This window comes from Pollicipes pollicipes, unplaced genomic scaffold (genome assembly GCF_011947565.3).
Source record: "Pollicipes pollicipes isolate AB1234 unplaced genomic scaffold, Ppol_2.1 Scaffold_5724;HRSCAF=6776_pilon_pilon_pilon, whole genome shotgun sequence".
NCBI classification, from domain to species: Eukaryota; Metazoa; Arthropoda; class Thecostraca; order Pollicipedomorpha; family Pollicipedidae; genus Pollicipes; species Pollicipes pollicipes.
In genome coordinates, this window is record NW_023596746.1 from 14,657,162 (window position 1) to 14,680,575 (window position 23,414).

Below are 23,414 nucleotides of genomic sequence, written 5' to 3' on the forward strand. Positions count from 1 at the left end.
CTGGCCATAGGAAGGACTAAGCTAACAACACTGTCTTATCTATTTGCATAATACTCCTCCCAAATGCATTAACAGCTTAAATATTGGTATCCTTGACGCTATCTAGCACATGTTTTAGTACTCGCGACCACAAGAATCGTCTTAAAATGTCCAATGGTCTTACAACACATCCTAATACTTACTGGATAACGTTGCTTAACCGGTACCTACTAATAGTTTACTAGTTGCCACGGAAAAATCCATAACATATATATATATATATATATATATATATATATAATATATATATTTCAGCAACGCAGAGGCAATGTCGACCGTTTTGCAGGCCACCACCACTACCCCACTTGCATTTGTTCATCTCTATATTGCGTCGCGTACGGCCTCGAACCCTCAGCGCTCGACCCGTCCGCTGCCGGAAGTGGCTGAGGAGCCCGCGGGCGGCCCGTGCTGCTGCACTCCCGCCACATGGCCGCACTGACTGGTAGGTCAAGCAAGCAAATACGAAGTAGGACATGGCGGCATGCCACGTGTTTTAGGCCCGTGGTGGAAAGCTTGAAACTAAGGTGGGAAGTTTTCACCTTGTTGCCTACCTTTTATCCTCGGTTGCCCTGAAATTGAAGTCTGGTCGTGCGAGGGCTTGTACAGATTATTTTAGCTGTACTGCTCCCTGAACCTTTCTTTCAAATACGGCTATTTTTAGCCTGTTCAACGATTTAATTCAGGCAAAATACGAGTTCCTACAAGGCATGCCAGATGTACTGGCTTTGATGAAAAAAAACACAATTCTCACAGATTATTTCCCTGCAGTGTAAATTACGTCATTGCCCGCGCTTTACCGGCCACGCCAGGTAGTATTTCGATAACAGATCACCTTTTCCCAAATTACACTAACGAAACACATGTCACGTGAAGGGACCAAAATCCGAGGAGGAAAATCATTGCAATCAATCATTGCAATCATTGAAAATCATCAAAATCATTGGTAGTGCACATGGCAAGTCGTTTTTTTCGTCCTACGCTACCCACCAACTTAAAGTCGTTCCTGCGCCACTGAAAAAGGTGCACCACCAATTCCAACACTCCATGCCCGTTTTGGATCACCGTTCCCGGCGTTACAGGCTTCAACACCGATGCCACGAAAATGATAACAAGTGATATTACTCAGAGCGTCGATTTTCGTTTCACTTATTCAGTGGTATGACACCTGCTCTCAGCCACGAGTTATGCAATACAGGGGAACCTGAAGTACGGCAGTGGCTGGAAAAAGAAGACTAAGAACAACTGGTTCAAATATTTGACTGTGATCCGTAAAAGGTCGCCTGGATGGGGCAGGAGAATGATACAGATAGCTGACTCTCGCTCCTTTTACCCACTCATTTCCCAAGTCTGGCACGTCTGTCGGCGGCGAAAAGGTCTGAACACTTGTGTGGAGTTGCGTGAAAGACCCGCGTGACGCGGCGTCGATGCAGCTGCGGGCATGGCGTGATGATCTGTATGAGGCGATGGCGACGCATTCGTCGCTACTGCCGCGGTGGGAACAGTGGGCAAACGTCAACACCGGGCCGGTGTGGTGGTGGTCTGCCGTCGCTACTGCATCAGTGTGCGGGTCTGACGTCACTAGAGCATCGGAGTGATGGTCTGGCGTCACTTCAGGACCGAAGTGCTAATCTGACATCACCACCGACAGAAGTAGAAATATCGCGTCACTGTAACACTGCAGTGGTGATCTGACATCACCACGGCACCGGAATGACCGTGTGACGTCATCACATCACCTGGGTGGTGGCCAAACGCTACTACAGGAATCGACCAGTGACAAGACGCCACAATAAAGGGCAGAGCGGCGGCCGAGCGGCACTGCAGGAGGAAAGCAGTGGCCAGACGCCACAATACATGACCAAACGCAAAGACCAGGCGCCACTCTGCAGAACCAGAGCAGCGGCCAGACGTCACTCAACAGGACTAGGGAGGCGGCCAGACGTCCCTATACATGACCAGAGCAGCGGCCAAACGTCACTCCACAGGACCAGAGCGGCGGCCAGACGTCAGAGCGGCCAGTGGACCCACCCACAGGACCAGATTCAGTGAGTGATTCGGCCGGCCTGCCCCCTGCGCCGATGTCGCAGAGCGCCTCAGACCGGTCGTCTATCTGCCTGTAAACAATTGCTTCTCGTTATCGTGCCACGCCGCCCGGGATGCGTCAGTCCGCCTGTGGTGCCGGGAGGCGGCGGCCAACGCTCTCGTCGCTCGTGGTCGCAGCCCCGCCCGCAGCCGCCGTCACCATGGATATTCTCGTGGCGCAGATTCTCGGCATCCTCGTCATCTTCTTGGTCACCACCACCATCGGCGTGCTGCCCGGCGTGCTGATGCGGCGTAACGCCAGTGCGATCAGCGTGGAGTCGCGCGGGTTCCGCACAGTCCTGTCGGTGGCCAACTCGCTGGCCTCGGGCGTCTTTCTGGACCTGTGCTTCCTCGGTCTGATCCCGATGGTGCAGGAACTTTTCAGCAAACTGTGGGTGGAGCTGGAGGTGTCAGTGCACTACCCGGTGGGCGAGGCACTCGTGCTGGTCGGCTTCTTCTTGATTCTGACTGTGGAGAACTTTGCCATCTGGTTGCAGGGGCGCGGCCAGCAAAAGCCAGAGCCTGGTATGCGCGCGCTCAGCATCGAGAACATAGCGGACGTAGTGTCGGAGGCGGCGCCACGGACGACTCTGCCCAAGGGAGACGACCGCGAAGACGGTGGTGAGGCCGGCCGGCCGCTGACGGCACAGACAGGTGGCAAAGAGCCAAACGGTGTTGAGCTCCAGGTGATGGCGGCACCGGAGACGTCGGGGCAGGGTCACAGCCACGGCGCCGTGCTCGCGGCGAACAACTCGGGGCTACGTTTCCTCATGCTGCTGTCGGCCATCAGTCTGCACTCGCTGTTTGAAGGCATGGCCATTGGCCTGCAGGTGTCAATGTCGGTGCTGCTGAACTTGCTGCTGGCCATCCTGATTCACGAGTCGCTGGTCGGTCTGGCCATTGGTGTGAAGATAGCACAGCAGAAGGTCAGCTTCTGGAAGAGCCTGCGCCTCATCTGCGCCTTCACCACCATGATCCCGCTTGGGATCGGACTGGGAATCGCGCTGGGTACGGCGGAAGGCGCAACCGGTTACGCCCTGTCGGGCACGTGCCAGGCGCTGGCCGCCGGCGTCTTCCTGCACGTCACGTTCATGGAGCTGGTGCCGGACGAGCTAGAACACTCGCAGAACGCCTTCGTCAGCATCGCCTGCATGTTCTTGGGCTTCTCGGGCATGTCGCTTATCGTTTACCTCACCGAGTGAAGGAAGACTGCGCTGAACCAAATCTGCGAGCCCGGCATTCCAAGTCGCCTGTGGAGCGGGCGATGTCAGTTTCTACTTCGAATGACTGGTGCTCAGGACGAGGTCACTCAGTTAGGCAGCGCCTCGAGCCGGGACCAACACCACCTGCACTTTCAACAGGGCCATATGCTATCGGCCGTCGAAACATATCTATCTAGAGGAAAGAACCAAAGCAGGCCAAGGCCTGGCACAAGATATCCCCCGCAAACTGGCAGGATATTATACCGGAACCAGCGTGCCTTGAAGAGGAGTCCGTCCCTGAGGGCGGTGGCAATGCCCGCGAGGCTCTCACCATCTGCACCAGATGGCGTTTGACGACAGACAGACAGGCGCTGAACAGTGGGCCCAGTACAGTGTTACGCTCCGAGTTCTTCCAAAGAAGAGTGCGCCCAGTACAGTGTCACGTTCTGAGTTCTTCCAAAGAAGAGTGCGCCCAGTGCGGTGTCACGTTCTGAGTTCTTCCGCAGAAGGCCGTCCACACGCGCGCGTTGCTCACCATAGCAGGTGTGGCCAGATGGGGAGCAATACATGGGTAAGAGGTGTGACAAGTGTGGCTCTGGTCAACTGGTGAAGTTGGAGTGGTGGAAGCACTGGATGGCCAGTTTCATTTGTTTATGTCAAAGGTGGTAGGTGTAACAGCATTGGCCTGAGTGGTGTACTTTTTTAGGGTCATGGGACACCAAACTTTGCGATGTCATTCATATGCTCAGAAACATGTTCTGGGAATGTGTATCTATGCCATTTCCGCTAATAATATTTATCTTTCCTTAATGTCATTCGGTATGATTGTCGCACTCTTGAAATGAACAATCGCGATTCACAATGGTAATCGATAACATATTTGCACTGGAATTGTTGCATCTCACACAAGTTCACGTGAAACGCACTGCAGTGCAATAAACGACAATGCGATACGATTGTCCAGCCCCACGGCGTCTTTGTCTGCGGTAATACAGCCAGCAATTTCGGTCCGATCCCGACTGTTCCCTGACTTTGCCAGTTGGGTAATGCTTGTGGTTGGCCCACAAAATGAAACACTGGCTGGGATGTGCAACCCACCCTTGCCCGGATAATTTCCAGACTGCCCCCGAGCAGCCGGTTGGGTGATCTCGTACGTTCTCCGAGTCGTCTATAGCGAGTTTATCTTAAAGGGAGTATCTCACCTTTTGTGTACTTTTCACGTATTGTTGCACCAGGCACGTACGATTTGATCAGTCATACCAGTTTGTTCGAAATCCGTCTGAATAGCCCAGAATTTTCATGTGAAGCAGCCGACTCTGGGAGAGAAATCATATCTCACTCCCTGCTCACCACTATAAAAGTAATACATTTCATTTCTGTCACTTTCTGATGTTGCAAATGGTGCGTCTCTAGACTGTCCCGTGCTTGCGGATCTTCCACGCGTCCTTTCCACAAAACCCTTCACGTGGACGGTCCCTTGGAGCGCGTCAGCGAGGTGGCTCATATTGACATCATAGAGGCCGCTATGAGCAACAGTTTTCGTGAAACATAGATCAGTGCAATCGCCACCAACGCGCTGCTGTCGCCGTGCTCCGGTGCTCCATCATGTCGTTTCGGTTTCTTCTTCCACCGCGAGTGTATGCAACGAGCAATGCTGCACTGCAATGGCACAGCCGTTTCACGCGCCTAAAGCGTTTCAGCCAGTGCAGCCAGGCAGTGCACGAAGCCGCTGGCGAGCCCGCTCAAAGGGAGCTCCATCACTGGAAATATGACCCTAATTGAGCACTTCCCGACTCGCGTTCGTCCGACTGGCGCTGCGAGCTGGCGGGAGCCCGCCAGGCCCATCCACAGCCCGACAATAAACTGTCACGGGCGCTACACGGTAGCCAACACGACTGAATCAGCGGACATCAGCAAGACAACGCCAACAAGCACCAGCTTTCAATCACTGGCTCATCACAGTGCCTCCAATATAATGACCGTAAAAAACAACGTAGTGTTAAGTTAATGACCAAAACTTTTTATTACTTCACGTAAGTTGTGAACTGCATTTGCTAGGAGCATTATGCATATAGATGAGGCGGTAATAATAGTCTTCTTCCCGGTAGAATTAACATGAGAATGGAAGGAAAGATGTGATATTTCGGCTCCATGCCTATATCAAAACAAATGTGGGTAGCAAATTCAAAATTTTCTGCCGATCTTACTAGATTTTAAGTTTTTTTTAACAACAAGCCGCAGCTTTTACAGAGCACTAACCATCAAGAATTCAACAAGGAGCAGTTGCTAGCAATTTACATGATGCAGGGCACATCTATCTACGTATTAAATTACCATAAAAATACGTCTATGTGCAACCGAGCTCAAGTTTATAGACATCGTGCATAACACACTCACACATGTAAGCGATTTCATTAAAATAACTTAAAGTAAACAGGCATCACTCATCATGCATCACCTATACATGCAAATGATTTCAATTAAACAGGCATCACGCATCACGCGTCAGGCATCACTCATGCATGAACACGATTTTAAGCTCGCGCGCACCCCACATCAAGGCACTAATCACATTTACACAATTGGTCACACCGAGCCCTGTGTGTTAAGTCTGGTTGCCGACTTCTTATAAAATTAATCTAGCGAAAAGTGAATATTATTAGTATCTGATATAGTATCAAGATTAAGTTAATCTATTAATATCTTAAAAGATTCGCTTATTTTCCTATCTGAATGGTCCTGTGCTCTGTAGATGACTTTGAACTCTAAAAGTGGTTAAGTGTCCATATCTCCCTGAACTTCAGCCTGAGCGTGCTATGTCAAAAAAGGCCATCAAGGAGGCATTCGCTCTTAAGTTTAAAACATCTGAGATGTGTTCATTGTGTCTAAAATAATGGGGTGCATGGACTCCCCGACATAAACTATGTCCCTCCCACGTCTGTTTACATAGTTTGCCCTGAACTTCATAAACCAGGCTTATGCTTTCAAACCCCTTGAAACTCAGACTCGCGTAATGACATCTATTGCCGTCCGGGTGCTTAGGATTCGAGATAAAATATTTTACCAGAGACATTTTTAACTTATCGTCGGTCGGTCGTCCTGCACTGAAATCAGGTGTTCATGCTTGCCATATCGCACTGCCTACCTATGCTCCCGACATCACAATGGTATCCACACGTGAAACGAAGTTCGGCACCGTAAGGCCCATCGTGTACGGCACACGGCCAAATATTACGTAAGTTGTGGAGTGCACTTGCGAGGAACAATATTCGCATAAATAAGACAGTAGTAATAACCTTAGTTCTCGGAGAAAAGCTGGAGAATGCAGATAAAGATGCGTTGATAGTTTGGCAACATGCCTTCATCGAAATGAATAGCGGAAGTTATATATATACATATATATATATATATTGAGAGAGAGAGAGAGAGAGAGAGAGAGAGAGAGATATATATATATATATATATATATATATATATATATATATATATATATATGAAAATAGCAATCCGTCTTACTTCAATTAGTTGTGCTTCATTTATGTTCTCCGTACTAAAAGATGTTTTCCAACAGTACTGCACAATTTTTTCATCCTTTAAAACTCAAAACTTATTTCTTGTGCAATTTAGTCTTCTCCGAAGATGAGATAAGATCTCGAAACGTTAGAATGGAAGGAGTGATGAATATATGAGTAATTTTGTACGAACCATCTTTAATCTAAGCGATGACGCAAAGTCAAAGGCCCGGAAGCTAGAACGATGCATCAAAAAGCTCGTTAATGCTGAGTCAGCAGTTATTTTTAATCAAACATGTATCCAAGAAAGAATTCTGCCAAAATATTCCAATATATATATATATATATATATATATATATATATATATATATAGTTAATGCTGAGTCAGCAGTTATTTTTAATCAAACATGTATCCAGGAAATAATTCTGCCAAAATATTCCAATATATTATATATATATATATATATATATATATATATAAGCATATTATATAATCGCAGAATCGTCTGCTTTCCATAAAGGTGTGCTGCTGAAATATCAACGCATTATATCCCCATTCTCTTGGTTTTTCTCCGAGGACTAAGGCTATTACTGCTGTCTTATTTACGTCAAATATGGTCATGTACGCTGTGCATGCTTATAAGCATAAATTGCAGTACACTGATGACATATTTTCCGTGCAAAAGATGGGAGTGCTGGGAGTAATGGAATGGGTACTCGGTATTTGCATGGGTTTGTGATCTGAAATAGCATTTATGAAGATAATTCAGCACAGTTCACGGCCTTGTCATTTCAAAACTTAAAACCCTTTGGATTTTGAGCTTGATGTCAGCAAACTTAAGCAGACTATTTCGTGCAGACTATTTCAAGGTCACCCAGAAATGCATGCCATCCTAGATACGCCAAGCAAATATTGCTACCTCATGTTATATAACCGTAGCGCAAGCCAAGCCAAACTGTCAGCCCATTGGTCATGTAATGGTTATGGCCCGAAGCATATGATAAACGATTTATTCGCATCTGGCGTGCGTCAGCACTATTCTGTCACCAACGAATTTCAACCGTCTCTCAACCGGTATAATGCGTTGAGTGCAAGTTTTGGGCACGCATCACGTTTTGGCTACGCTACACAGGAAGATGGACAATGGCACGAGTTATGACTGCAATAGGCCCAGGAATAAAAAAAATAGGAATAACGTCATAGGGAAGGATGCGAACGCTACCAAATGATACAGAATCACCGGCAAATATGCAAGAAGACACGAGATACGGCGAAAACACGCGCGCATAACGATATTTGTGCTGATACAACACACCGATTAGCACGACACCCCTCGGCAATTTAAAGTACGACAAGAAAGTTAGCCCGTCCGCTACGGTGGCAATGTCACACGGCCAGTTTGGCGGCCACTCTGACGTCATACAAACGTTCCATGACTTAGTAAAACGACGACGTATTGGATAGCATTTTTACTAAGTTGCGACACTGTGTTGTCTAGAGCAGTCTTCTGCACTTAAAAGCTCACCAATACTTACAAGTGAGCCAATTTTATCATATTCCATACTTGCATTAATGTGTTCACAGGTGGAACATGCTGTTCAAGTAACAGTACGCATCGAATATATAATGAACAAAATCGATTACATGTATACAAATGGGTGTTTAAACCCCATTCACAAGTGATTAGTTCAAGCACCGAGCAGCAATCGTTTCAGAGGTGGGTCCGAATTCACGATATCCCTGCTAGCGATCACGATTTCCCCGAGTCAGTACCAGCGACAGTACCTTGACCAGAGCGTGCTGCTTCAGCTTGAGCAAGTCCAGCTTGAAGGTAGTCCTCTTGCCCTCGCTGAACTGGATGGGGCCGGTGAGACCGCGCAGTTCCCGTACCTGCGGCAGCCGGCCCAGATCAGCCGCCGACCGCCTGAGGGCCTCCCCGCACATGCCAGCCGCAGCGCACGCTGTTTGCCCCGAGGCTAATCTGGAGGTCTGAGTGGCGGCGGCCGGACCACTCCACTGGTCCCGTGACCGGGGCTGGTCCACTCCAGTCCGCTGGCGGCCGCGGGCAGCAGCCGGTGGCGTTTGGCCCGGTCACCTCGGCCGAAGACCGGAGAGACGCGTCCGGAGTGCCGCAGGTCACCAGGTTATGCGGTCGACTTAGCGGTCATCTGTACCGAACCGCAAGCACACTGTGTATGGGATCAGCATGGGACGCGTATCAGTTGCTTGGACGTGCGAGTTCTTCGGAATCAATATCATCAGCAGCGGACTACGTCTGCTGCAGCCGAGCGCCAGTGATCAGCCAGCGGCTTCGCCGCCCTGTTATTGCTCAGCGGAGCTGACCTCGGCGTCAACGCGATCTCCCGGCTACTGCAACAGCATTCACCGGCTACTGCCACAGCATTCTCCGGCTACTGCCACAGTATTCACCGGCTACTGCCACAGCATTCACTGGCTACTGCCACAGCATTTTCCGGCTACTGCCACTATTCACCGGCTACTGGCACAGCATTCACTGGCCACCGCCACAGCATTCACTGGCTACTGCCACAGCATTCACTGGCCACCGCCACAGCATTCACTGGCTACTGCCACAGCATTCACAAGACGGCGCGCCGCCACTGCTGCCCAGGCGCCCCGTCCAGACAATGATCATCCGGACAGCAGTCAAGGCCGCGGTGGCGACTTCTCTATTGACGACGAACCCGGCGAACTATTGGTTGTTACCATAGCGGCGCCGGTTGTCGCGATGGGTGCCACAGAGCTCGCTATATGTGATGTATGTGGCTCACCACATGAGCCGCTTAATCTGTATACTATTCGATCCGGGAGGGTTTTGCTACTAGCAGACCCATGGAGGCTTACTGTACATTTGTTAGTGGTGGTCTAGATTGGGTCCAATGCCTTTTAAGTGCAGCATTGTTGAATAACACATGCTGAAACTGGGATCGCTCAATGAGGTGCTAATCCAACGATGTTCTTCATTCGCAGTGCGAAATAGCACTCAGCTGGCTCCTGGGTTTGCAATAGCGCAGTGATTTATACGCACATCTGGTAAGCCAGAAGCATGAAGTTCGATTGCGGCGGTGTCCGCCCCTAATACCGGAGTAAGACAGGCGACGGTGGTGCAATATTCTGTAGTGCAGCAGTGTAGTGCAGTGTAGCGTAGGGCATTCATATGCAGCAGTCTGGGCTGCTGAGTGCGTTGTTAAACCTCAAGGACAACAGTTCGGGTAATCCTGGGACCAGAACTAGGACGCGTGTGGTACCCGTATTGCGTACGGTCCTCCTGCATCATCGGTCTTTTCTGGTGCTTATCTACGCACGACAGAGCCGAAGCTGCCCAGGGTGATTTGACTCCCATTGAAGCGCTCGCTAATGTTTAGACTTTGACCCAGAAACCTTTGATAATACCAGCACTTGTAAGATATCACTGGTCAAACATGGCAATCGATCCGTAATCCCACCATCTGACCATCCCCATGAGCCCGAACTGTCGCAGGCCGTCGGGCTGGGCCGCCCGCGTACACTGAACGGCCGGCGGCGCTGGCGGTCACGCACTCCCACCCTACCCCCGGACGCGTCCTCACCGCGTTGATGTAGTTGAAGAGACTGCTGCCGTCGGGCCAGGGCTGCTCGCGGCCGCAGGAGACGCTGCTGTACTCGAGGGGAGCGCCGCCCTGTAGCGCCGTCAGCGCGCGAGCAAACACCAGCACCGAGTCGAACATGAGCGCCGGCTGGGCCTGCGACGCGCGCCCAGAGTCCTGTCATTCACAGGCAGCAGGGGACCAGCGGACCGGGGTACAAGTACCGTCAACGGTACACACGAGGCACACGGAACCGGGGGACAGGTACCGTCAACGGGACACACGGGACACACGGGACACACGGGACCGGGGGACAGGTACCGTCAACGGGACACACGGGACACACGGTACACACGGGACCGGGGGACAGGTACCGTCAACGGGACACACGGGACACACGGTACACACGGGACCGGGGGACAGGTACCGTCAACGGGACACACGGGACACACGGGATACACGGGACCGGGGGACAGGTACCGTCAACGGGACACACGGGACACACGGGACACACGGGACCGGGGGACAGGTACCGTCAACGGGACACACGGGACACACGGTACACACGGGACCGGGGGACAGGTACCGTCAACGGGACACACGGGACACACGGGACACACGGGACCGGGGGACAGGTACCGTCGACAGTACAGTGCTCAAACAATGTAGGGATGCCATCTCGTGTGGGACTTTATCGCTGAGGCAGGAAAGCAGCACCCGGTTCTAACGCGTACCAGACCGCTGGTCAATGCACACTAAAACACAATGATTGTGTTTTACAGCTGAGGGCGGACTGAGCCAGTCTCGCCGTTCCGTTAGCTGATAACGTGCGGTAGCACTATACACTCAGATTTATCATCCTTGAAATGCGTTTAAAAAACGTGCGTGAGGTACGTCAGCAGCTCGAGACCATGCAATCCGTGGCACCGAGCACACCCGACGAGGCTCGGTCAGGGAATAGACCACGAGCGCAGGTAATCCACGGATCAGAAATTCGGTAGCATCCTGTAACGGCGAACTTTCATCCCACTACATCAAGCTGTGCTTGTAGCGCTTAGTTTGTTATGAGAATCGCGGTCCTGTCAGAAGCCTACCCGATCACAACATGATCTAAGAGATGGTCCGAGAGTTGCTCCCTGTCTCCGCCCAGAGAACGCCGCGTCCATCACAACCGTTGGCTCTCCCCCCAGGCCCCCTCCCCCCGCCCCCGGATCGTCTATTATGTAATGCGGCGGGACCAGAACGACCCGGAATCAATGGGACGGCAGGACGATAGCCAACGTCAATACGTGGTGTTTGATATGGCTGTCCGAAGGCAAACACGACAGGGGCATGACATCCCGCAGAGGTGACGACCAGCGCGTGGGAGCGCGGCCCCGTCGATCACCGAACGGACGTCTGCATCCAGCCGTCAGCGCCGACATGCACAACAGGGGACAGCACTGGGCTGGCACGGCGCCGGTGTCCTCAGGGGGTCTGATCCGCTGCACTGAGAGCTCGCGGCAGGACTGGGCTGGCACGGCGCTGGTGTCCTCAAGGGCTCTGATCCGTTGCACCGGGAGCTTGCGACAAGACTGGGCTGACACAGCGCGGTGTGCTCAGTTAGAAAGGAGAAAGAGTGAGAAAGGTCAGTGAGCGAAAGTGAGAAAGGTCACACTGAAGGGGTCTAAAAAAGAAAATCTAAGGATTTCTATGTTTTTAGAACATTTTGCCAGCCATTTAGCGTGAACGTGAGTGATTCAGTTCCAACAATGTGTCGTGTTTTTGCATACCTCAATGACGCCCGATTTGGAGATGATGCTGTGGCCGACAGGTTGAAACTGTTCCATCTGGCGCAGGATCTCGCGAACGTGAAACGAGTCGGACACCAGCCGGAACGCCGTCATGTTCACGAAGTTGTACTTGAAGTCCTCCAGGTCAAACGTCTCGATATCCTGCAGGCATCGAAACCATTGGGAGACTATTTCAAGATCAGCCAAGCATGTGTGACGCTATGATAACGCCGTTCAAAACTGTTGGCCATGCGGCGATCAAGGCCAATACAAATGATCAATGTCAAGTCGTTCATATCTGGCGTTCGTGAGCACGAGTTGTGGATACAACGGCTGTCAGTTGACTCTTAATCAATGTTGTGCGTGACACGGGGACGTAATCGAACAATGACATACTGAGGAGCACCTTTACCAAATAGAAAAATTGGGTTGCATAGGGGAATCTTTTTCACTTGGAAGCACACGAACAGCTATGGTGTGCTTTCATCGTATCTGATGCTTACTTCACTATCTCTGAATATGAAACATAATCCTCTCAGGCTGCCCAACACAGCACACTTTTTGTTGCGTAGCGTTGGGATGCGATGGGAAGCAGAGAGGAACTAAAAGTAGCATAACGTAACCAATTCAATTCCCAACGCGCAAGAACCACAGGGAAAGGACGGAATGCCGGTTCTTGGTGGACAAAACTTGTGATTATATATAAAGATACTATGTATGTATACATATATTTACATCTAAACATATCTATATTTATATGCATACATACTGTAGGTATAGGTACTAATATCTTATCTGATAATAACTTTGAGAAGAAAGCAGGGGCGTGCGTATGCAGCTTATCAGGAGCACACGTGCCTCTCCGTACGAAATTTATGGCATGTATGAACACGCGACCGGTTGGTTGGTTGGGTGCCCTTCGCTCGGGTGGAGCGGGGTCATTTTGAACCCGCCTGAGATCTCGAGAACTAAGAAAGCTAGAGACACCAAATTCATAGAATGTTTTGACCTGTACATGAGGTATATCAGGTCAAAGATTGAGGTTTCTAGGTCCTAACCTTCGGGTCAAATAAGATCAAACAAGGTTAGATTCAAGATTGGTATCCAAAGAGCCCATAGAACATAGGTAATTGTTCTAAACAAAACGCCACACACTAAATTAAGGTCAGTGACCTTGTTTGAACTTTAAGCATGCACCCGGGTGGCCGGTTGGATACCCTTCGCTCGGGTGGAGGGGGTCAGTTTGACCCCCTCCACTGAGATCTCGGGAACTAAGAGAGCTAGAAACACCAAATTCGCAGGGTGTTTTAACCTTTACGTGAACTCACTTAGGTTGAAGTTTTAAGTTCATAGGTCATGACCTTCAGGTCAGATGAGGTAAAACAGGGTCAAATTCCAGATTGGTCTCCAAAGGGCCCCAGAACCTAGGCAACTGTTCTAAGCAAAATTTCATACGCTCAGTTGGGTCAGTGACCTTGTTTGACCTTTCAAAAGTCATACTGACCAAAATGATGCAAGACCCTTTTGAGTTTTGCATTTCGTTAAGCGACAAAGATTACGCTAGACAGTATGTTCCTAAAAACAAAATGTTGACCAAGGTCACTTTAGGTAAGTGACCTATTTTGACATATGAGAAGTTCATGGAAGGTGTATAACGCGGTTCCTGCTATCAATATATTCAAAGTGAGCACCAGAAATCATCCCAAACAGCAAGCCTGAAAGTAATAGAACAGGTTGGTTTTAACCTTGGTCTGGCCTTCATGCCTGACCCTAGGTCAATGTTATTTATTAATTCAATTGTTGCGTTGCCTAAGAAAGTATCTCAGAAATGTCTGGTTTCGTCTAACACTCCGTTGTCTGACTGGGTTGAATGATTCCTTAGAACGTGTCTTCGCTGAAACCATGGCCTGGTTTTGACCTGCCATAGGTTAGCGGCCTTGCAAAGTACATTTAATTCATTGATGTCATACGATACGCAATTAAATTTTCTACAGCTATGCGGACTTCGGTGAGTGTACGCCGCGCCGTTCTGCAATCATTCCGGGAGAACTATCGGGGGCCAATTTGGCCCACACCTGAGCGCGTGTTAATACGTACGTAGTCAAATGCTGACAGCTACAAATTCCAGGGAAACGCGTAAAAGTACTCTGAACTTGTGACTCACAATCCATTGCAACACGTTGAACCAATTCAGCGTTGCATAATCGCATGCGATTATGCTTCGACAGCGTGATTCGCTTCCTTAGAGCCCCTCATTAGAAGTTATGACAGCAATCCAACCTATTCTACAGCCGTTATGTAATATTCCGAGCACAATAACGACAGTGACCTTTGCCTATATCGCCTGAAGTCCGTGGCCATCCAGGTTTTGCCGAGCGGGGTGCAGGTCACCGAGGACACAAACCACACGTGTCCAAAGGCAATGACATGACATCTTCGGAACTTGTCTTAACGGCTGAAACGAGCTTCGTTTGTTTATCATAAAAATACCACCGACATGCACGAAACCTAGCTGCAGGTGACAGATGAGTGTCACCTGTAGCTGGTGACACTTATATGTCACTGACATGTGACACTCATGTGTCACCAGCTATCCCGGGGGGGGGGGGGGTGGGGCGGCTCAGGAGGACATGCCACCCAGTTTTCCCGAAGTGGGCTTTGGCCCCTTCAATTTTACCCGTCGCACCCACATTTTTCATATTTTCACATTTAAGATGCCTCTCTTAAATCAGATTACCCACACATTTCATTCCACCCGGAGGTTGTTTTCAGTCTGACCAGTGCAATCCAGGTTTGACTCACCCACCTCTAAAACGTGGTTACCCCCACGACGGATGATGTCAGTCAAACAAAACACGTTGTCATTGTAGGCATGCATATGATCTAATAGGTGAGACTGCCAGGTGAATCTAACTAGGCAGTGTAAAACATCCCAAAATGTAAAATATTATACTTCGAAATGTGCAAGAGCATATTGGCATGCTGGTGAGCAGCAGGGTATTTTGAATTCACTGCACCCACAGAGCCAGACAGCCCATCACATATATTCAATTCATAGTACATTAAGGAGTTTACACAAGTACACAAGTACCTAAAGGAGATCACAGTTGCGTGTAAAATTTGTAGATTCGTTTTCTCTCAAAAATCTTCATTCGACATCTTACCTTCAAAGAGCCATAACACAGTGATCGTTCGAGATATGACCTTCGTACGCAAGCTTGCGGCAGGTGTCTTCATATATATATATATATATATATATATATATATATATATATATATATATATATATATATATTATGGCTTCGAATGAAATACGACAAGTTTCGAAGATGCTTGCAGCATTCATTATTTAATGCTCGAGCCTGGAGGTGATAAGTCAGGACGTGCTGAAAATGTTGAGCCAATGTCATCCCCACCAGATTTTTGTAATTCACAGAAACTATCTAGGGGCGGTAAACCGTTCGGCAATCAGTCAATGGCCGATTAGTGGTCTAAGGACCGATATCCAGCAACGCATTCTCTCAGATTGTGCGGAGCCGCCTGGCGCCGGGCCGTGTTGGCGACGTGCTGGTGCTCGTCCACCCTCATCCTTCTGACGGGCTGGCCGGTACGCACCCTTCCTCGACCTGGCATGGTGGTCGAGGTCCAGTCGGCGATGCTGGTAGGCTGGACGCTGATCTAAATGCCGGTCCTCCACCCGCAGGGAGGAATGCACCGGAATTATGGAGCGCCAATAACTTGCCTGCACCACGATTCCCATCGGGACCCCCAGAACTTCATCTTATTACTGTGTATGTTAATTATGGATATCTTAATTAAACGTTCTGACTAGGGACGTGACCTTCATGGCTTTGATCGCGCGTTCAGGATTCCGAAATGACCGAAGTATTTTCTGAGGCTAGACAGCCTTTTCGTCGCGCTTAACAACAGCCGTAATCGAGCTCACGGTTCTAAGTATCGCGCCCACTAATTCAAAACCCAAAGGACTGCATCCGTGGTTGCTGTGCCTGCCAGCAAGTTGAGAGCTTTTCTGGAAATGTCTCGACGAGGTATTTCGTTCCAGACAGACCGTTTTCGCCGTCGTCCAAACATTCGTTTTGACCATTTGAGATACGCCCAACGGGCGGGGGATCGTATAGCGCCGCTGGTGCGCCGCCTCCAAATCGCATCCTTCCCACCCGTCGGGCGTCGGAGGAGGGAGAGGGGGGGGGGGGGGAGAGCAGCAGCGTGATTAGCTGGTGGCATCGCTCGTCGTCCCGGCTGCTGGCGGCAGGGTGGCACGCGTGGTCGTGATGGCTACGTGACGCAGCGGTCCGTGAGAGGGCCCGACGCGGCGCGGCGCGCCAGCGCTAATATCCGGCGTGGGATCGGTCGGCCCCCTCGGCCGGGCCGGCGGCCGCCCGGCTGTGATTCTCACACAGCGCCGGCGGTGGCGCCGGCCGCGCCCGCATCGCCCGAGAGGCGCTGTAAATAATGGCGCGGGGGCGGCGATGATAGCGTGGAAGGCGCCGCGAGGAGTCTGATGATCATCAGCTGTGCCTACAATGGCCGGCTACTGCTGAACGCACGTGCTGTTTTGTCTTCAGTGGTCACATGCATAAAAAACATTCCGAAGCCGGCCAAGTCTTTCGGGCCTTTCTTTAGTACTGCAAGAATTTTATTGTCTAATGATCTCGTTATGATGCTTAGGTGTTACATTATAAAGGGCTATAAGTTGAAGCTTGCGCACGATGCATGAAATACGTTTCTGACCCCGCACTCAGCTGACGAGGCGTGTCCTGCTGTGTTGACAATTAATTTTGCGTGACTTCTTCCCATATTTTGTATTTTTGCTTCCCACCACCCTGGCGTGTCTTAAATATGTCGTGCATTTAACACGACATACATTTTGACTCGTGTGCATCGTTGTGAGTGAGGACAAACACAATTTCGCCCAGTTTGGCATCTGAAGAGGACCAGTGCCGCGTGCATTAACAGTCACACACGACTGACCTTACTTCAAAGCAAGGTCACCTGAGTCGCGTCAGTCCGTGAGAGCGGGCGGGCCCCCATCGACCGTGCCTTGAACCCCGAGCACGGGGCAATACAGTCGTGTTTGCGATGCCAGCCCGCTACGGGTTTGGATTGCTCTTTCCGCGTGACCTGGGCCGGCCATGCTCCACGTGATCGGCAGTGTAGTCGACGGTGGTAAACGCTCGCTGGTCTGTCTCGGCCTGAGAGGGCACCAGGCTGACGCCGCAGTCGGCACCTCTCAATACTCGCGTCATCACGCTGACGTCACACTGTGCTCGTCAGTGCTGTAGTGGTTAAGCCGCTCGCCTGGGAAATCAGAGGCACAGGGTTCGATTCCCCGCGGCGCCCGACCTTCTTGCCAGGGTGAGAGGCAGGCGACGCCAAATAGCCTCAGCAGCTGAGTGTGCCGTAAAGCACTAATGACCACCACCAGAACGGCGCCGTTGCATCGATGCTTGCTCCGGCGTCTGTGACTCAGTCCGCGTCTGACGCCAGATGCCGAGCCGCCGGGCTGTGGCATTACGTTGCAGACGTTAAACCCACATACTGCGCTTCACACGAGCCTCGGCGCTTCGCAGCCCAAAAATTCGTCGATAGATCAAGTTTTAGGGTTGTCGCAATCTTGTCAGTTCAAGAGGGCCTCTATTGGGCCATATGCTCTGAGGTGTAATTACCGAGGGGTAAGTAGGTGCATCCCAGGTTCCCACATGCGGCCCGAGCTTAATTCCCGGTTTTCCCTTAGACCATGGGCGTTAAGAAAGCCACTGCATTCTCTGGCGCTTCAAAACATTGTGCGCGATGACCTGTATGGTGTTCCTAACCAAGTCGACATCCTTCACCCAGTGAAAACCGTCTCATCTATAGCATGAAGATTAATGGAAAAGCATGGACCAGTGCCGCCGGTGTTTTTTTACATTTAATATTCATTTTTCAATGTTAAGAAACACATGCCTCATTTCACAATTGCTAAGAGAACACGCGTTTCGCTATTCAAAATGTTCACGCTCAAAACGCCACCCGATGGTTTACTTTCTAGTATGGCTATTGATCAACTACCGATCGGCAAGAAAGTATCATATAACACACCAGTAAGCGAATAAAAGTCCGTGAGTTGGATGGCATGTTGAAGGTCGCATTCAACGACCGTCAACAAACTATATTTTTTTTTGCTGCATGCCCACGCCTGGTATATGACTTTCTTTAGAAACGGACAAATGAAGGTAAGCAACGTGGTCATTTCAGAGGGGGGGGGGGGAGGAAAGCAAAAATATAGGTCGTGAAGGGACTTTCCCATAAGCATCACAGAGTGTGTTTACCTTCGTCAAATATAATCACATTCGCGTGGCTGTAACAATCAAGGCAAAATAGTAAACCAAAGCATAATACTTGCCAAGTCTCTGTAGCCTCGGAACGGAAAGCCTTCAAAATGGATAACAAATGAGCAACTGTTGGATAAAACTTACACATACCAAATACAGGCAGTGGGAGGTGGGGGAGGGGGTGGCGAATAGTGCACTATATGGCGCACTATCCGCAGCTATATAGTATCTGCACTATCTGCACTATCTGCACTATAGATGGTGCAGATGGTTAACGCGTGGATCTGGTAACGAAAATCATATCCGTAAAACTTCTGCTGCGAGAGATCTATGATGTTAAACGCGGGGCATACAAACCAAACGCATGACCAGCAGCTTCATTTGTTATTACCATGCGCATTCCCCAAACTTAATTCACAATCCGTGTTTTTTTTACTGCAGTCTTCCCCAGCCCGCGCTATCTGCACTATCTGCACTATAGATAGTGCAGGAAGTTAACACGTGGATCTGGTAACGAAAATCATATCCGTAAAACTTCTACTGCGAGAGATCTATGATGTTAAACGCGGGGCATACAAATCAAACGCATGACGAGCAGCCTCATTTGTTATTACCATGCGCATTCCTTAAACTTAATTCACAATCCGTGTTTTCTTACTGCAGTCTTCCCCAGCCCGCACTTACAAATGTAGTAAATAGGTAGTGGTACTTGTAATCGTTCATTTGGAGCTGCAGAATCTGAAAATGAGGCGTGTGGCGGATCAGCCGAGGCCATGTTATTTCATCTCACAGAATGTGACAGTTGTCCGCACACAACTGTTCAGCACACGTCGAAGCCAAAACTCCTATATGAAAACGACATCGCACCTGTTAGAATACAGTCGAAAACTGTGCACTTGTTAAATACAAATGAAACACACCGTTACAAGAGAGTTCACATTGCATCATGTGTCACGCATCAAAGTCCAGTCACAACGGCGTTACTCACCGCGCGAAGAAAAGTCGGCATCGATTCTGCCCTGGTGTCGACGATCAGGTTGAAAATTTCCCGGGATTTGACCTCCTTGAGGACGTGGCGGAACGTGTCCGGCGTACCCTGCCGGATCGCAATCTCTATTTCCATGTTCGGTGGTGTTCTTATTAAATCCTGGAGCTTTATTAGTCCTGCAACACCGAGCGGGATTCATCATGTCGCTGGTTAGTAGACTGGTCAACATATGTGTCTGGCGAAAACAACGCGTACGACATTTGAGTCAGGGATTCTAAATGACGTTCCTGCCTTGCCTGAGCAAGTAAAGTGCTCCTGTTCTGCATAAACAACTTAAGTGTTCCTGCCCTACATAAGCATGCGTCAGTAGTTCTACATACTTAAGAAACAGCCACACAATCCCTATGGCGCCGGCTGAGTGGTTGTACACCCGTTAGTTGATGGAGGTATGCGTTTTGTTCATCTGTCCGCCAGCTCCCGGCACGGAGATTCGGCAGCCCGTCAGGCTGTTGTGACGTCAGTCAGGCGCTGAAGCACCCCGCTGTTGCTGCGGTACCGCCTCGGACGCGGCGTCGCTGCAGGCGGCCGGCGCGGCAGCGTGGCAGGCAGCTGGCCGTGAGATAGCACCGGCTCGGCGCCCCGGCCGCGCCGGCCCACCAGCCCATTGGGGTCCGTCACGGCCATTAGGTCGGCGGGGCACGGCGCCACACGCCACCGGCGCCGCGCGTCGACCGCCGTCTCCAACCGCCGGACGTCCGGACACGGCGCCACACGCCACCGGCGCCGCGCGTCCGCCGCCGTCTCCAACCGCCGGACGTCCGGACACAGGCCCACACGCAACCGGCCATCTGGACACGGGTCCAGCCACAGCCGGCTATCTGGAGATGCACCTGATAGCCTGATTCATGCGTTCGCAGGCGACTGCGAGACCTAGGGAAGCGAATACAGGAGGGGGGAGGGAGGCAGCGAGTATGAGAAGGGACGGGAGGACGGAGGCAAGAAACAGTACCAACAGCCCAGATGTTGGAACATACGTAAGCAAGGAAGACATGAAAAGCTGTCCTGTAAATGAACCAACAGACTGTCGGCCGTCCTGGCCGTCTTCAGCCCAGTCGAATTTTGAGAGGTGTGGTCAGCCATCAAATCGACCGTAGTAAAGCCCCAGATCAAATAAATGCCAAAGAAAGGCAAAAAAAGCACCAAGCTAGTACCAACAATCGTGATAGCTTCCCGGACATATTAGAATCACCAGATGCCGACACGAGGTGAACGACCAACTGCCAGTTCTTGGGTGTATTTTTGTTTGTTTTCTTTTGCCCGCTAGTCTCATTTTAGGCGCCGTCTGCCTTCTGCCTCAGCCGTGCCAGTCAATCTTCTGAACGGTCATTGAAGCCGGCGTGCCGATGCATAGGGGCTGGGGGTGGGGGTGGTGGTGGGGGGGGGGGGGGGGGGGGGGGCGTTGGCCGTCGGGGCACGGCAAGCTTTCTGTTGCTCGCCAAATTGGGTCCGGACAGCAGGGTCCGGAACTGGCGAGCAGCCAAATTTCTGACCAAACAAATAGCGCTCTGCCCCGCACTACGACGGTGGGCCGCCGGCACCGGCCATGTGGTGACCACAGCGACTGCCGCACCGCCTGCAGGCCTCCAGCCAGGGCTCCGGGAGAGGCCCTGCGCGCGGGCCCGCAGCGAACGGACCGGGGGGGGGGGGGGGGGACGGCACTCACAACATTTACGTGGAGCGCTGGGCGCGGATGACCGGAAACTGGGCTCTAAAAGCACGGGTTGTTGATTTTACGGTATAAGCAAACATTGTATGAATGAGTCAAGTGCTGAATTTTTATCCATTCCATTTTTAGTGAAGTGCTTTATCAATCCAATCCATTTTTAGTTAAGTGCTGAATTTGAGTTGATCAGCTCAAACACAGCCGCTCTTCCAAACGTTTCAACGTTTTTGAACTTTTTTGCAAAAGTTTCAGCGATCAAGACTTAAACCCATCTTTCTTCCATTTAACTCGGCCGGCACTTGCAATGCTACTTCGCTCTCGAGTAGAGTGTTTTGCTTGCTCCAGCTCGATGCCACCACTCCAGTTGTGTGCTCGGCAACCGAGAGGGTTCGGTCGACTATCAGTGAGTGGAACGGACGTGTCGAATACAGATCCGCCTGACAGCCTCCGGGCCAATTCCGAGCGAGTACGGCCGCCCTCTCGCTCTCCGGAGCGCGGATCAGGCGCGCGGTCCGACTGCCACACTTCTCCTCCCCGAGCGCGGCCCAGGCACACGATCCGACTGCCGCAGTTCTCCTCCCCAAGCGCGGACTCCGCTCGCGGACTCTGCTCGCGGACTCTGTCCGTGGGCTGTGTTCATGGGCTCTGTTCGCGGACTCTGCTCGCGGACTCTGTTCGTGGGCTCTGTTCGCGGACTCTGCTCGCGGACTCTGCCCGTGGGCCCTGTGCATGGGTTCCGTTCGTGGGCTCTGTGCATGGGCTCTGTTCGTGGATTCTGTTCATGGACTCTGTTTGTGGACCCTGTTCATGGGCTCTGTTCGTGGACTCTGTTCATAGGCTCTGTTCGCGGACTCTGCTCGTGGACCCTGACAGGCAGGCCGACTCCAGCAGGCGGCCCTTGGCCAGCGGGCTCGGGCGGCCTGTGCAGGTCAGCCTACATGGCCTGGGACCTGTTCTTCAGTGACAAATGGGGCCCATTCCTGCTTGGAGTTGGCCCATTTAACGCATGACATAGCAGCCTGACTCACTGAATAAGTCACGACCCAAGCCCATCTCTAACTTGGCCGAGAAGCGAAGTGAGTGCGTTTGTTTACAATCAAGCCGTGGCTGTTTACATACCAACGCCTAACAACGGCCGAAGCGCTGCTTTTATGTCGGCTAAACGGGCAGGCCTCGATCGCATGCGAATAGTGTGATCGACAATGATCTCGTCGGCCATAGAATTTCCCAATAACAGTTTAATCGAAACGGCTCCAGTGTGACATTTCCGCGCACTGGAGGTCTCCATGGGATCGAATCAGCTGAAACTACTTGTTGCCAATGTTTGGGATTTTAGGCGTTCGTCAGTGCGCGTGACGGCTGCCGCCACAGGTTACAGGCCACATGTCAAAGGTCACAGGTCATTACCACAATGAGACGAGCTCGGGCCCCAAGTTCATGATGACCAGGGCCCTAGGGCTCACCTAAAAAAATGCGCCCGCCTCATGCTACCACCTCCCAATTGGTGCGTCGCGCGCCATCTCTTCACACCGCCCCCCCCCCCCCCCCCCCCCCCCCCCCACCTCTTGCCATCGCTGCAGCCGGGATACGCCAGGTCTCCGATAGATTGCCGCTCAAGTACATCCGGACGTCATGACGCAATATGGTGATCTCTGGCCATCTCGAGTGGCGGCCGACCGAACCGGGGCGGCCGCTATTGAGGACGGGGTTCAGCAAGGTCACCGCACACCGCACGCTTCGGACGATGCTGCTTGTTGACCATATTTGGGCTCTCACATGGCATGGTTCCACCATTACCAGCTGCTCATTGTGAGGAAGGTTCTCTTCAGACACAGCTGAAGACGGCTGTCGTCCTGCGGTCGACCAAGAGAAAACAAAGGTCGGAACGAGCCCTAATAATTTTTAGTTAATTTGTGCGTGGCCAACGAGTCCGATCCTTCGCCACAGCAAGGATCGGCTGCCTATGATGATGCCCCCTAAGCCTAATCATCGTGCCATGCTAAACCGCTCTCAGCGCCTAAATCCAGTCCCGCAATTCCATCTTCTTTTGGCACTCTCACCGCTGCCCGCTCTTTTCACCACATCCCTTACCAGCATCAACCCCTGCAGTGATCAGACGCTACCGGAGCCGGCTGCATGACCGGCCGTCGCCAACGCCTCTCACCTTTCTCATCG

General features: G+C 51.2%; 2 protein-coding genes across 2 annotated transcripts in view; one reads left to right on the forward strand and one right to left on the reverse strand.

The window, feature by feature from the left end:
* LOC119103990 (glutamate receptor ionotropic, kainate 2) overlaps nt 1–23,414 on the reverse strand; it is an 89,416-nt gene that overhangs the window by 33,312 nt on the left and 32,690 nt on the right. Inside the window, exons 5-9 of the mRNA XM_037227702.1 lie at nt 19,517–19,692; nt 19,213–19,266; nt 12,197–12,358; nt 10,428–10,580; nt 8,623–8,727 (exon numbers count right to left, since the gene is read on the reverse strand). Coding sequence (XP_037083597.1) covers nt 8,623–8,727; nt 10,428–10,580; nt 12,197–12,358; nt 19,213–19,266; nt 19,517–19,692 — 650 coding nt within the window. The remainder of the gene's footprint in view (nt 1–8,622; nt 8,728–10,427; nt 10,581–12,196; nt 12,359–19,212; nt 19,267–19,516; nt 19,693–23,414) is intronic.
* On the forward strand, nt 1,944–4,188 carry LOC119103989 (zinc transporter ZIP3-like). Its single transcript, XM_037227701.1, has one exon. The coding sequence runs from the start codon at nt 2,196–2,198 to the stop codon at nt 3,321–3,323; it is 1,128 nt and encodes a 375-aa protein (XP_037083596.1). The 5' UTR covers nt 1,944–2,195; the 3' UTR covers nt 3,324–4,188.

Bases quoted from the DNA above. Each gene is read 5' to 3' on its own strand.
- LOC119103989 (XM_037227701.1), top strand. From the start codon at position 2,196: ATGCGTCAGTCCGCCTGTGGTGCCGGGAGGCGGCGGCCAACGCTCTCG.